The sequence below is a fragment of the Panthera onca genome, chromosome D1, assembly GCF_046562875.1.
Source record: "Panthera onca isolate mPanOnc1 chromosome D1, mPanOnc1 haplotype 2, whole genome shotgun sequence".
NCBI classification, from domain to species: Eukaryota; Metazoa; Chordata; class Mammalia; order Carnivora; family Felidae; genus Panthera; species Panthera onca.
In genome coordinates, this window is record NC_138348.1 from 60,200,709 (window position 1) to 60,215,718 (window position 15,010).

General features: G+C 56.3%; 1 protein-coding gene across 4 annotated transcripts in view; it reads left to right on the forward strand.

Annotated features, from left to right (window-relative positions):
• Positions 1-15,010, forward strand: part of MYO7A (myosin VIIA) — an 84,448-nt gene that overhangs the window by 18,350 nt on the left and 51,088 nt on the right. For all 4 annotated transcript variants that reach the window (XM_060605541.3, XM_060605542.2, XM_060605540.3 and 1 more), the window contains 6 exons: positions 121-234; positions 5,458-5,610; positions 13,342-13,526; positions 14,026-14,147; positions 14,228-14,370; positions 14,636-14,749. In XM_060605541.3, the coding sequence (XP_060461524.2) occupies positions 121-234; positions 5,458-5,610; positions 13,342-13,526; positions 14,026-14,147; positions 14,228-14,370; positions 14,636-14,749 (831 nt within the window). The remainder of the gene's footprint in view (positions 1-120; positions 235-5,457; positions 5,611-13,341; positions 13,527-14,025; positions 14,148-14,227; positions 14,371-14,635; positions 14,750-15,010) is intronic.

A 15,010-nucleotide genomic window follows, 5' to 3' on the forward strand; every position in this document is an offset into this window, starting at 1 on the left:
GTGCAAGCTCCCCTTCCTTCCCTCTCCCTTGGTTGGCACAGGATCCCCTGGCAGTAGGAGGGCCGAGGCACAGGATCCCCCTCCCTGCTCACCTGGCCTGGGATTCTCTCTTACCCACAGGGGGATTATGTCTGGATGGACCTGAGATCTGGGCAGGAGTTCGATGTGCCCATCGGAGCGGTGGTGAAGCTCTGTGACTCTGGGCAGATCCAGGTGGTGGACGATGAAGGCAATGTGAGTAGCCCCCTACCTCCCCTGCCCCTGCGGGAAGACGCAGGCTGACAGGGGCCGGGCAGCAACCTCAAGGGCGTGGAGGCAGTACCGTGCCCCTCCTCCTGCCTCTTGGACACCCCCTCTTCCATGGAACTTTCCCACTGCCTCCGCGAGAGGCTGTCTCTCCTCTGCCCAGGCTACCAGTTCATTTTCCGTAAGCACTCGGTCTGTTCTGTGCAGTATGAGAGATGGGTGTGTGGAGGGCATGGGTGCATGCACGGTGGCGGGCCGGACGTGGTGCCAGGCTGAAGTTCCACAGGGGTACTTTGAGTCAGACAGCCTGAATTCAAATCCCACCTTGCCCACTTCCTTATTAGTTGTGCAACCTTCATCAAGTCCCCTTCCCTTCCGAGCCTCGGTTTCCTCTTCTATAAAATGGGGATAATAATACCTGTCTCGCTGGGTTATTGACTCAAAAGTTGGGTCCCACATAGAGAACACCTCAGTAAAGTCAGTTAGTCTAAAAATGCCCATAGTCTTGCTCTATTGGATTATGGTGTCCTAGGAATTCATTGTCTGCCTTGGCACTGCCCTGGGAATCAGTCTAACAGATTAACCCTTTACTTCTCATGGCCCTGAAGGAAAGGGACACTGGAGATGCAAGTTCTGTGGGTAGTGGGAGGGGGAAGGGATGGAAAAGTATGAAGTCAGGGCCCTGCCCTGGAGAAGGCCGGTAGCCTAGAGGAGGACCCATGGGGGAAGCACATGTGTATGTGGCTTGGGGACGTGGGGATATGGTACTGAGAACAGGGTCCCAGCTTAGGGACATGAGGGATCCAGGGAGGTTCAGTCCCACTGTAATTTGGGTTGTGCCTGGTGCTGTGCCCAGTGCTGGGGAATATAGAGACAGAACTGGGTTTCTGTCTTGGGTTCCTAGAATGCTGAGGGCAAAAGAGGGTACAGTGGCAGGGAGCAGAAGGCTCTCCTCGGGGCAAGGGCAGGGATCAGGAGCCCAGGAGCCAGGTCCTGGACACAGGGTGGGGCAGGGGCATCCTGCTTTTCCTGCAGTCTTCAGGGACCCCCCCCCCCCCCCCCCCCCGCCGTGGGATGCACAAAGCCCTTTGGCCCAAGCTCTATCTTTGGGTCCTCGCAGCACCTGTGAGAGGCAGGGAGGGCAGCCAGTGTTACCCCAAGGGGAAACCGGGACAGAGAGGGACCACCAGGCCTGGTCAAGCAGCTGGTAAGTGATGGTGCTGGGATTAGCACGCAGGACCTCTGGCCTCTGTGTATGTGTTTCCTCTCCCAATATCTCGATGGCGACTCTAGGGCTCAGATTCCGTGAAACCATGCTTTTGTCCCTGGGCTTTAGAACCGGAGTGCCTGCCCCGTCATTCTGGTGGCTGTGGTTCTAGGACCTTAGAGGAAGCCACTGTGAGGTTGCAGCCAGAGAAGGGGGCACAGGTTCAGCTGGCAGCACAGACAGGGGCACACACCCTCCTGCAGCCCCGAGGGTGGGGCCCAGGGACCATGCCTGCAGGCTTACATTTCACCTGGGTCATGTTGCATGTCAGATGGTGTCCCGTAACTGTGTCACTGGATCCCAGAGCTCCCCTCCCACCTGTTCCCACTAAAGACTTGAGAGTGGGGGCTGCAGGCATGGAGGGATGGGACTGGCTGGCCGGGAGCAGGTCAGAGAGTCTGGTTTGCCTCAGTGGCACTGGGCCCAGGGCTTCTGGCCCCCTCTTGCAGGGGCTTCCCCATTCTCATTCCTACCCCCCAACCTGACCCCTCTGACTTCTAAGACTCCCTTAACTTGACAGCCGAGACTAGGCGAATCCCATCTGGTTCCCCTGAGACCCCACAAGATATCTGTCCAGAGAGAGTTCTCTGTGAAGCTTTGCTGAATGAATGAATGAATGGTTATGGTTCCAGTCTTCATTGAGATCCTAACATTCTGCCTTTGCCCAAGCTGTTCCCATTGCCAGATACACCTCTCCTTTCCTTATTCTACAGATCACGTGGTTCCCCATCCCTCTAAACTCAGTACCAGGCCAATTCTTTTCCAGATGTGTTCCCAGTCCTTGGGATTGGCCATGTTCCCCCCTCTCCTCCCCTCTCCTCCCCTCTCCTCCCCTCTCCTCCCCTCTCCTCCCCTCTCCTCCCCTCTCCTCCCCTCTCCTCCCCTCTCCTCCCCTCTCCTCCCCTCTCCTCCCCTCTCCTCCCCTCTCCTCCCCTCTCCTCCCCCCTCCTCCCCCCTCCTCCCCCCTCCTCCCCCCTCCTCCCCCCCACCGGCATTCCTTCAGAGCCAGGTCTCAGTTTGTGCCCTGGTTACACTTTGATCTGTGCTATAAGTGCCTGTGGACATTGACCTGAGGGGTGCTGACCTCAGTTGGGAGTCCCCTTTGTGCAGGAAAGGGGGAGGGAGAGGCTCAGTTCTGCCATTTAACTGGGTAAGCCACTTTGTCACTTGAGTGTGACTCCTCGCTATTAAATGGGGGCTGGTGATTCTGCTGTGGGATTTTATGAGGAACAAATGAGAACATAGATCTCCTCTGTCAAACCAGAAAGTATTAGAGTAATAATACCCAGCCCTGGTTGGGCTATTACCAGGCACCAGCACTTTTTAGACATGGTGGGAGTAAAACAAAGGTTGACCTTTAGTGTATCAGTTAATTCCCCCAGTGTCCCCAAGAAGAAGGGACTGTTCTTCTAACTCCGATTTCATAGATGAGGTCATGGAAGCTCAGGAAAGCCAGGTGGCGTGCACAGGGCTTACAGGGTCACGTGGTGGCTGAGCCGCCTCTTACCTCTGGGCTGAACTGTTAGGGTAAGGATTATGGGGGCCAGAGGCTGGGGTCAATGGGAGAGGCAGACAGCCTGCCCAGGCACCCTCTTCCCTCTGGCCTGCATCAGAGCCTAGCACCAAGTCTGTGAGCAGGGACCAGGCAGAGGGAATTTTCCAACTGGATCAGCTTTTATCAAGAAATAGGATAAAATGGGAGAGAGGAATGTTCCACTCAGGACTGGAAAGTCCAGGCGGGTTCTTCGATCTCACCATCCCGCCCATTCATGCCTCAGGGAGGGCCGTGTGAGGGCCTGACCTGGATGGAAATGCCTCTGGCCCAGGAGGTGCCCTGAAATGCCAGGGCAGTTGGAGTTGTAGGCTATATGGCTAGCCCTGTCCCTGATCCCTCTGAGGGTATTGTGCAGGCCCCCATCCTACTCTGGTCCAGGCGAAGTGAGAGGGCGGGTATGAGGGACTATTAGGGTCTCTCCATGACTAGGATTCCCGCTTCTAATTCAGAACTGGTCCAGTGGTCACCAGTTAGTCATGTCCTAGCAGATTTCCTGCCACATCATTTGTGTCTGGCCCATGTATGAGGCACTGTGGACCCAGGATACGGAAGACCTGGAATCTGGCCTCCATGAGCCCCCAGCCTTTGGGCACGTTGGGAGGTCAGAACTCCATTCAGACAACAGCAGCCCAGGGTGACCACTGCCTCGCAGTGGGAGACCCAGGCAATGTGAGAGCCCAGAGGAGGCCCTGACGTGGCCTGTGGTGGAGGTGAGGGGGATGGAACAGTGGAGCATGTGAGGCTGGGCAGCGTGGTCAGCAGAGGCTTTAGAAACTGGGAAAACCTTGAGTGGGGCCTCAAAGGCTGGGTGGAAGGGAAGTAAGGGGGACCGCATGAGCAAGGCGACAGAGGCATTTGGGGGAGTGGAGACCAACCTTCTCTGGCTTAGAACTACGGGCGGCGGGGTGTGCTGGAGCAAAGGCCACATGTCCCTGTGTCCACCTCAGGCTGGCCCTTGAATGCCACGCTGAAGAGGGTGGCAGAGCAGGGAAGGGCTCCAAGCCCCAGAATGATGGGATCAGACAGGTACTTGAGGAAGCCCCCAGGGGATGTAGGACTGCAGGGGAGAGCTGGGTGTGAGGTGGAGGGCAGCAAGGGCCAGGGAAGAGATGGCCGTCTGGATCAGAGTAGGGGCTCGAGGTGGCGAGGAAGGCACTGCTCACTCAGCAGCAGCCCTTCAGAGGGTTGCATGAGTAGGACAGGGTGACCAGTTGGATTGGGGATGGGACAGGATGAGGGGCTCATGCCCCAGATTCCTGCTAGTGACTAGCTGTTGGGGTTGGTTATCCCAGAGGGGGACCCAGAAGAGAAGGAGGCAGGAGAGAACATGTTGTGTGCACCACACTAACTCACCAAATCTGAGGGCCTGAGCTGGGTGTGGGCAGAGGGCTCCCCTTCTCCCCTGTTCCCGAAAGTCAGACCCCTGGAGCTCCCAGGGTTCTGGCATTTGGGAGCAGGGAGGGGCCCCCAGAGGGCTGTGGGGGCTCATTCAGGCTGCAGCCACACTCCAGAGCAGTCAGACTCTCCCCTCCCTGAGATGCTAGGATTGTGAGGAGAAGGTGCTGGAGACCACCTTGGGGAAGGAAGGAGCCATCTGCGGGTTTGTTGAAACTGCCAATGCTATTGGCCAGACGTACCACCAGAAGCCACCCCCTGCCCGAGGAGGAGATATTACAGGGGAGCATAGGAAGAGCCACGGGGCAACCTCTCTCCTAGTTTCCGCATCAGCTCCCGCGCACTGAAAGTTCACCCCTGCGCCACCTTCATCCATAAGCCCTGTGAGCTCTATTTCAAACAGATCTACTTCTCTCCATCTCCACTGCTATGGCCCTGCCTTTGTCGACCTCAGAGGCTTTGCTTTTGCTATTCCCTGGGCCTGGAATGCCCTCTCTATATCTTCAGGGGGCCCTTTCTTGTCATTCAGATCTCAGCTCAAATGTCACCTCCTTGGAGAGGTAGTTCCTGACCACCCTAAGGTAGTTCCGTCCCTTATCTCTATCCTGTATGCCCGTTGGTTTATTCTTGGCACTGTCTGAAATCGCTTCTGGTGTAATTTGAAGTCCAGTCTACTAACACTTTCCACTCCATCCTGCGAAGAGACTGGGGGACTCTAATTCCCTTTGTGAGAATCCAAAGTGGGGCCAAGTCCCTGCACTGCCCATCTTTTAGGTCTGTAGAGAGAATTCCCTAAGAGGAGGAGGAGTGGTCCATAGAGTGTGGGCGTGAGCACAAACCTGATAATGATCGTGTTTGGCCACGGGAAAGGACAAGGCCTTTACCAGGGCTGCGCGGACCCAGGATTCCTGCCCCTCCTGGGCCCCTTGCCCAGCAGAGCGCAGCCTGGGTCCCAGAAGAGCCACCTGACGGTAGCCACCGTGCCTCCCCACAGGAACACTGGATCTCCCCGCAGAACGCCACGCACATCAAGCCCATGCATCCCACGTCGGTCCATGGCGTGGAGGACATGATCCGCCTGGGAGACCTCAATGAGGCTGGCATCCTGCGCAACCTGCTCATCCGCTATCGGGACCATCTCATCTACGTGAGTGCTGCCCCGCCCACCCGCCAGGGGCCGTTCTCCCGAGGGCCCTGTTCTCCCGAGGCAGTCAGGGGCTCTTCTGTCCCCAGCCATTTGTTCTGAACCATCCTTTCTTTGGGGCCTAGGCTTCTGTGGTCTGTGGTTGGGGGAGGGAGCGGTATACACCCCGGGTTCATGCGTCTCCCTAGGCCTTGAAACCACTGGGAGGCCTGGGCCGGTGGGTGAGCCGCTTCTGTGCTTTGCCCAGAGATGGGGAACGGCTGTCCCCCGCTGGGTTTGCTGTGGGGGCGGGGCCTGCCATTGGTCCTCAAGGTCAACATTAGGATGGGCCCAGAGTCTCTATCCTCAGAAGGGGATGGAGGAAGGAACATGATCCTTGACCCCACAAAACCTTGATATAAGAACCAGTCATACACATCCTCCACGTTCTTTCACCTTGAAACTTGACAAGGACAAATAGTCTCACTCGGCCAGGACTGAGCTGATTCCAAGAGGTGGGTTCAAAGACCATCAGAACACGAAGGGCCCACGGAGACTATTGTCTCTACAGGCTCTCACACTTTTTGGCCTTGGGAACCTTTTATGCTCTTAAAATTGAGGATTTCCAAGAACATTTATTTTTTATTTATTTATATTTAATGTTTATTTATTTTTGAGAGAGAGACAGTGTAAGCAGGGGAGGGACAGAGAGAGAGGGAGACACAGAATCTGAAGCAGGCTCCAGGCTCTGAGCTGTCGGCACAGAACCCGATGTGGGGCTCAAACTCATGAACCAGGAGATCATGACCTGAGCCGAAGTCAGACGCTTAACTGACTGAGGCACCCAGGCACCCCTCCCAGAGCATTTATTAACGTAGGCTTTATCTATTGATATTTACCATATTAGAGCTTGAAACTGAGAAACTTCACAAATGTATCAATACATTAAAAAATAACCATAAAAATCTATTATAGGAAACATTTTTATGGAAAATAACTGCATATATACCCCCCAAAAGTAGTGAGGAGAGTGGTATTATTTTGTATATTTTTTTCAAATACCTTTAATGTCTGGCTTAATAGGAGACAACTAATTCTCATATCTGCTTCACATCCAGCCTGATGCGATGATGTGGGGTTGAAGGGTATGAGGAAAAGCTGGCTGCAAAGATACGGAGGTGGAAAAGATTACAGATTTCCTGAAAGTTCTCTGAGCGTTCAGAGATCTCTGGGCCACACTCTGAAAACTGCTGGGCTAGTCCCATAGTCCCACTTTAAGACTGGGAAACTAAGTCTGCGGGATGTTTAGCCAGGCCCAGAGCTCTGTGCTGGGGTCACTGCATGTCTCTGACCCAGCGCCTCCCTCCAGCAGCTCCCAGTGAGGGAAACCAGGGCTGTGTCACAAAAAGGAGAGAGCAGGACAGAGCAACCCTCCCCACCCCCACCCTCACCCTCAGGCAGATCCCCAGGCAGGCTGCTATAGGGGGCATGCTTGGGGGACACACGTGGTGATAAGCGTCTGAAAAGTGCAGACAGAGCAGGCCTGTAGGAGTGCGGCCTTTGCTCCCAGCTTAGGGAGAAAGGCGGGGTTCCCAGAGGTAGGTGATGCAGCATTCAGGAAGGGGCGCTGCTTGGATAGGAGGCTGGAGGCAGGACTGCGCCTGGTAAGTGAGTGACACAGGGTCACTCAGGTTGTCAGGACTGTGAAGAGCAGCCGGGGAGACAGGGCTGGAAGCCCTGAAGTTGTCCCTGAGCAATCCCAGCAAGGAGCTGTGTCAAGGTCAGGGATCCATCCTCTCAGAAGCCCTGGAATTGTGACCACTCACCCTCCAGGGAGGCCCTCTGCTACCCTCCCCACCCTGGGACCCTCTGCCACTTCAGGCCCCCCTATGCCTCTGTGCTGAGGCCTTTGACATTCGTCCCCTGAGTAAACACAAGTGGCTTTTACAGGGAGCCCTTTAGCACCGATGAAGCCCCTCTCACCCTTTCCCTCACCCAGAGCGGGGGCAGGGCACAGAAGGCACCTCCAGACATGAGCAGCAGCATCCAGACAGGAGGATGGTGCTAGAACTTGAGCCCAGGCCAGAGATCCCCTATGGGGATCCACTGGTGTCTGTGCCCCAGTTCTTGGTGGTTCCCTCATTGCTCCTCCCCCTCGATGGCAGGTAGACACAGGAGGGTCCTGAGGCTCTCTCTGGCTGCTCTCCTGGGGCTGGGTGGAGTCTAACACTTGGGTCCAGAGCTAAGTGGGGACAGGGAGGCCACTGCCAGAGCTGATGTCCTGACCCAGTATCCTGTCAGGAGGAGGCTGAGGACCCCTTCACACGGAGAAGCTGGGTCAGATGGGAGTTGTCCCCACCAGAGACCCCACAGACCATGTCTAAGAATAACCAGAGGCATGTCACTGGTTATTTTGCACACAGTGTAGTGATTCTTACGGGCCAACTGGTTCCTCACATGTGAGGGATAGTTGGTGGGCTGAATCAAAGAACAAAGGCAAACACAACATTCATAAAGGAGAGGGGAAGAAAAAAACTCCAGTTTGAGAAGAACAAATCGGAAGAAAAAAACTCCGGTTTGAGAAGAACAAATCTTCTTTGTGAAATTTGGGGGGATAGACTAGCTGGGAGCTAGCAGAGAAGTCAGCTTTGGGTCCTTAAATAGCCTGAGAAGGGGACCAAAGAAAAGAATCCGAGAGGCTTATGGATTCTCCAGAAAGCTCCAAGATCTATACCACTTTTTCTCACCAGTTACCTTTCTGGTGGTCTCTTCTCTGGGTGAGGGAGAGGGGATAGGACACCGACTCGAGGTACGGTGCCTAAGTTGCCTTCTTGTTCAGGAAATCAAAATATGGCACCTGGGGGGTCCCCAGCTCAGTTGGTCCATGGGCCTAAGATTCTGGGTGTGTGTGGGTCTGGGGAGCCATGTTCAACGATTGCCCAGTACAGGGTTTCAACTTGCCAACTCTCTGATGCTGTGACTGGGTAGATGGGGTAGGACTAGAGCTTTGAAGAAGCAACCGGGCCATTGTCCCACTCAGAAACCATACCTGTCCCTAACCATGGCAACCCCTGGTCACTTCATGGCTTGGGTTACCCTGGGCACAGCCCCATGTACCCAGGATTTCCTCAGATTACCACAGCTGCTCACAGCCCTGGGCTGGGTGATGCCCTCTCTCTGACTGTCTGCCTTGGGCATGCCCACTCCAGCTAGCCCACCCCTAGAAGCCTGAGGGAAAGCACCCTAGGGCCAAAAATCAGCTCTGGACACCCCCAATGGGGGGAGGACCCCCAGAAGACACCTGGCAACCCCAGGGTCCCACAGGGAGCAAGGGGCATGGCTGGTGGGAATTCTGGGCTCCCTGATGCTGAATAGGCCGGCCCGGGTCCGAGTCTTGGCAGGTGGCCTTTGGGGAGTCCCTGCTCCTCTCTGGTCCCAGACTTCCCTCTGACACGGTGGGGAGACTTTCTGGGTGAGCACCTCTGTGACTCTGGGAAGGTGCATGTGCCCAGGATGTGTTTTGGTCTCCATGACGGGCTAAGAGGCTCCAGGCCTGACAGGCCTGATGGCTTCCTGGCAGAGGTGGAGCCATTCCTGTCACATCTCCTGGAGTGTGTCTCTGGCTCCAGAGAGGTTCCCGGAACTCTGGGGACTTGGGGCCCCTAGAGACCACGTGTGTTGTGTCCTTGGCTTGGAAAGAGTCGTTATCTCTCCCCCTCCCAACCTGTGGCCCCAAAGGCAGGTTTTTCTTCCTGGAGGCTCGAGCAGGAAGCCTGTGCTGGGCAGCTGGGCATTAACCCCCTGCTGACCACGGACCCTTGGAGGGAGAGAGGAGGCCAGAGGGGCTCAGGGAGCAGAGCTGAGAGCCTTGGGGGACCGGCGGGGGCAGAACCGGCCTGAGTCTCCTTGCTTGCCCCCTGCTTTTCGTGAATTGATCTCGAAGTCCCTCTGCTTCCCAGAGGCTGCTTTCCCATCTGGAAAGGGATGTATAACCCCTCCCGCTGGCCTCCTGAGGAGCACAGACAGCAACTGAGTGCAGTGGCAACGTCCTGCACCCAACAGGGGTCCAGCTGGCAGATTGGTGTTCTTGCCCTTCTGCGGTGTGGGGGCGTCCTCACTGACGGAAGCGGCCTTGCTTCCATTAGCTGTTCTGAAATGGGCACACGTGCTGTAAGCTGGAAAGTTGTCCTCTTGCCACAGAGAAAACCACGGCCGATTTCTTATCTGTCCTCCAAGACAAAGACTGTATCTATGATCTATATTGTATATGATATAAAATTACATGTAAAAAATTTTTTTTTCTGCACAAGTAGTAGCATTTCTCTCTACCCTGTTCTGTGCTTCTTTTCCATGCACCACAGCCCAGGGCCATCCTTCCTGTCACTATAGGCAAGGCTGCCTAAGAGTTGCTGACAGGCTGTCCCCTCACATCCCTTCTCTGCTCTTTCCTCTGGGCCCCAGTTAATGCGCGGTGCCAGGCCTGGGTAGAAGGGACAGTGAGGCTAGGGGGCAGAGCCCTTGAACCAGAATTGCAGAGGAGTCAGGTGGGCCAAGTGATGGGGATCATGCGGGCACATAGGAGGTTGCCTGGCTTCCTGAAGGGGGGGATCATCTCATCTTAGCGGGGCTGGCAGGGGGCGGGGGACGGGGGGGGATGGAGTTGGTGCTTCTAACTGAAGGTTTAACGTGGAGGGAGCCTCCTGGCTGTGGGATGCTGTTGGTGAAGGCCAGGACTCTGGCGTCTTGTGTCCTGTAGCCGTGGGAAATTGCCTGACGGTTGTCAGCAGGGGGGTGACACAGCCACGTTTAAAAAGCTGGCCCTGGCTCAGAGTGGAGGGTAGATTGTAGGGGGTGAGGGTAGCACAGAAGCTGGGAACCAGATGGGAGGCACCTGCAGTGGTCTGTTGAGAGCCCGTGGTGGCCAGCGTCAGGGGTGTGGCTATGCCAATGGAGAGAGTTGGGCTCATATGAAGGAGAGGGAGGCAATGGGGGCCTCCCAGGTCCCGCCGTGGGCGAAGGATGGTGGGGTTCTGCTGGCCAAGTTGGGCTGGCTGAGAGGGAGCAGGGTTGGAGGGAAGGGTGGGGTCCAGTCTGGGCAGGCGTGTGGACGGAAGGGGGGGATGTCCAAGAGGCAGGGGCTTGGGGGCTGCTGCTCCAGAGGGCTCTCTGGCCTGTGGGTAGAGCGGGAAGGGCCCTGGAAGCCATGCAGGGGAGAGGAGGGCCCAAGGCCCGCCGCAGGAAGGCTTCTCGGAGTGTATCTGCGCATCGTCTTGGCACTGGCTGGCCCGGCACTTGGTCACCGAGCCTGCTCCCAGGGCCACCTCTGTCTGGCTCTGGCTGCCCCTGTTGACCAGCTCATTAGGTCTGCTTTGGTGTCTCTACCTCCAGCTTCGGGGACAACCCTTCATCTTCCCACAGCTGCCAAGATGACCTTTCTCCGACAGACCTTCCAAATGCCATGACCTTTCACGCCTCTGTGTTTGGTTCCCACGACCAGCCCTCACTCCCCCTCTCCCCACACCGCACCCCCTTCCCCGCCAGAGGAATCGGCTGCTTCCTACAGGCCCTAGCTTTCCCTCCCCAGCTCCCAGGATGTTCTGTCAGCCTCCCCATGCGTCTCAGTGGAGGGTCCTTAAAGGACTGCTTGGAGCCAGCCTCTTGCCACATGGCGATCACAGACCAGGCAGTTTGGTGTCAGGTTATTTAAAAATTTTTTTTCATTTTTTACATGTTTATTTTTAAGAGCGAGAGAGCGAGAGAGAATGCATGAGCAGACAGGGGCAGAGAGAGAGGGAGACACAGAATCTGGAGCAGGCTCCAAGCTGTCAGCACAGAGCCTGACGTAGGGCCTGAACTCACAAACTGTGAGAACACGATCTGAGCAGAAGATGGACGCTTAACCAACCACCCAGGCGCCCCTCAGTGCCATGTTATTAAGGAACCACCAAGAAGAAAGGAAGGAGGCACTTAAGGACGGCTACTCCATAAGCGGGCACATGTCAAAGGTTATGTAAGCCCTTCAGTCATTCCATAGCCCTGGGAGGTAGGTGTTAACCATCCCCCCTTTACAGATGAGCAGACTGAGGTGTAGAGAAGCAAAGCGATCTGCCAAAGATATGTTCTTTGCGGCTGACTCCCCCGCCTGGGGACAGACGGTCAGCTGGCTCCCATAGCCAGGCAGGGCTGAGCTGTAGATGATGGGTCTGAGTGCCCTGGAGCTGGAGGTTCGTGGGCTCTGATCTGAGAAGTTAGCCCAGCCCTGGGCTGTGTGGGGTGTTCTTAGTGGAGAATGCCCTTGTGTCCCCATTCCCCACTGACCAGCTCCCTTGTCTCCTGTTCCCCACTTTCCAACCTCAGACCAACTGTGGAGGGCGGGTGAGTGTGGCACAGAGCTGGCTCTGGCTGTCTGTACGTGCTTGGCCTGGCCGGTCCCTCAGCCTGCGTCCTCACTCCACCCTATCTCTGCCTGCTTGGGCTCTTGCATGCAGTGGGGTGGTCAGCACGGTCAGGCTCTGCTGCTTCTGGCATGGGGCTGCTTGGAGGGAGAGCCTGGATGGCAGGGGAGCATCCTCCAGGGCCCAGAGAAGGGCACTAAATGGCCAGTTCTCCTGGCCCAGGGCAGGTAGAGCCAGAACTGGAACCCAGGTCTGGGCTGTGCAGCCCAGGGCTGCTTCGCACAGCCGTCCCGACCCTGGTTGGGGCATTTCCCCTGAAATGGGGTGCTGGCAGCAGCCCTTTCCCTGCATGGCTACCTTGGGCTGAGGCTTCTGGGGTGATGCACTGAGCCCTTGGTGGGAGGCGACAGGGGCCGGACTGTCACTTCCCGTTGGTGGTCACACCTTTCTTCAGTCTCTCCAGGCCCGGATGTCAATATATCCATCACCGATTATAGGCTGAGCCTGACCTTTTCAAGCTGGGGTGGGGAGGGGCAAGTGGAGGGAGCAGTGATCCCTGGGCACCTTATTCTGCCTGGTGGCTAGAGGCCCGGGCCATGTTGTCCCGTGTGGCAGGGCCCCGGCCTCACAGCAGGAAATCTTGTACACAGGTGGCCAGTTAGTGCACCGACAGAGGAGCCCAAGGAGAGAAAGGCCCCTGGTAGTTTGAGGTGCACCGGGTCCCTGCACCTGTGCTGGCCAGGATGGCTGGAGCTGTCCTGTCCCCCGGAACACAGGGGCCCCTCTGCCCTGGGGCAGTGCTATGGAGACTGGGGCCTACCCAGCCCCCAAACCACATCCCCCAGCCCCTTCAGCCTGTTATGATTTGGTTCCACTCCCCCTGGACCAACCTAGCCTCTGCTCCAGACTGGTCTGGTTTATGAATGTTACTCCAAACCTTTGGGATACAGGGCTTGGAGGCAAAAGTGGGGACCATACTTTTGAGTAATTTGAGTAATACCTGCAGTATGCTATGACTTCTAAAGTACACTACCTCCTAATCCTTATAAACAGTTACATTATGCCCATTTTACAGATAACGATATGGAAAATGGGGACTCAGAGACGCTCCCTTTCTCCCCACTTGTTCCTCCCTTCATCAGATCTCACTGAGCACCTACTCCAACCTAGACCCAATGTTAGTTTGACAGCCCCACTCTCAGCTCCTAGAGACGCTGGATTCTGACCCCAGGTCATGTGACTCCAAAGTCAGGGCTGTCCCTTCCAGAGGAATGGAGCAGCGCAGAGCCTGAGAACTTTATCTAGAGTCAGAGCCTCCCTCACGGGAAGTGGTGAGTTCTTCGTCCCTTTTTGCCCGCAGACGTACACAGGCTCCATTCTAGTGGCTGTGAACCCCTACCAGCTGCTCTCCATCTACTCACCAGAGCACATCCGCCAGTACACCAACAAGAAGATTGGGGAGATGCCCCCCCACATCTTTGCCATTGCCGATAATTGCTACTTCAACATGAAACGCAACAGCCGTGACCAGTGCTGTATCATCAGGTGGGTAGCCCGGCACCAGACTGGAGCTCCAACTTTGTGCTCCTGCTAGTGCCTCATGGAGAATCACCTCCCCTTTCTCAGGCCTTATATCTCTATTAATGCTGCCAAAGTTCTTGTTAGCATTTGAGGCCTACCTTGTTCATTACTGGGTTCTGTTAAGTTACAGTCAGGTGAAATTTTAGGTTCCTATTCTCTGCTGGGCAAAGGGTAATAGGACAGAGCATTGGTCTAGCATCAACATATGCCATGCTCTATGGCAAGTATAGATGGAGGGGTCGTCTGTGTCTAAATAAAGGGGAAGGAAAGTACCTTTGGCTGTGGCAGAGCACTGAGCTGCTGTGGCCTTTCCCCATCCCTGAAGGGTCCATATTGTCAGCCTACTTTACAGACTGGGTAGGGGGAGGCGCGGGTGGGGGAAGCGGCTTGGGCCAAAGCCCCATAGGGAGAGGGCCAGTGCGGGCTGTGACGGGTCCTACCCCTCTCCGGGTCTCCCCTGCAGTGGGGAGTCTGGGGCAGGGAAGACAGAGAGCACAAAGCTGATCCTGCAGTTCCTGGCGGCCATCAGTGGGCAGCACTCGTGGATCGAGCAGCAGGTGCTGGAAGCCACCCCCATCCTGGAAGGTAGGGCCAGGGCTCTCAGAGTGGGGCTGGGTGGCTGGGTGGGTGCTGACCTTGCCCGTGACCCTCTCCCCACCCCGAAGCATTTGGGAACGCCAAGACCATCCGCAACGACAACTCAAGCCGCTTTGGGAAGTACATCGATATCCACTTCAACAAGCGAGGTGCCATCGAGGGTGCCAAGATCGAGCAGTACCTGCTGGAAAAGTCACGTGTCTGTCGTCAGGTGGGCCCAAGCCCGGGGCAGAGCTGACCCGCACAGGACCCCCGGCCTCAGGGGCGGGGGGGTGGGGGGGTACGTGTAGTCTGGATCGTCCCTATGCTGCTGCCGGCTTGTCTCAGGGCCTGAATTCCTGCCATGAAACCTACCCGTAGAGGCTTTTTTGTGGAAGTCATTTGGTAAAACAGTAAACCATGTCTCAGTCTTGACTGTCTGGTTTCTGATGCCTCTTCCTGCCCCTGCCCCCCAACACCTTGTACCCCATTTTCAGGCTCCCGATGAAAGAAATTACCACGTGTTCTACTGCATGCTGGAGGGCATGAGTGCGGATCAGAAGAAGAAGCTGGGCCTGGGCCAGGCCACAGACTATAACTACTTGGCTATGGTGAGGCTTGGGCAGGGCACCAGGGAGGGAGACACCTGTCCCAGCGAGGTCGGAGGCAGTCCACTCGGCCCCTCCCCAGCTCCAGGCCTGGCGGGCGGGATCCTCCCTGTGGGCTTTCCCCTTGTCCCCTGACTGCCCCCAGGCAACTCTGGGCTTGTATGTGCCATAAGGCCTGTCCCGACCTTGGGCGTTTTCCCAGCTGCACGTGCATCTAGATGAATTGTCATCACAGATCTACACGTTCCTAAATGTGCATAGACC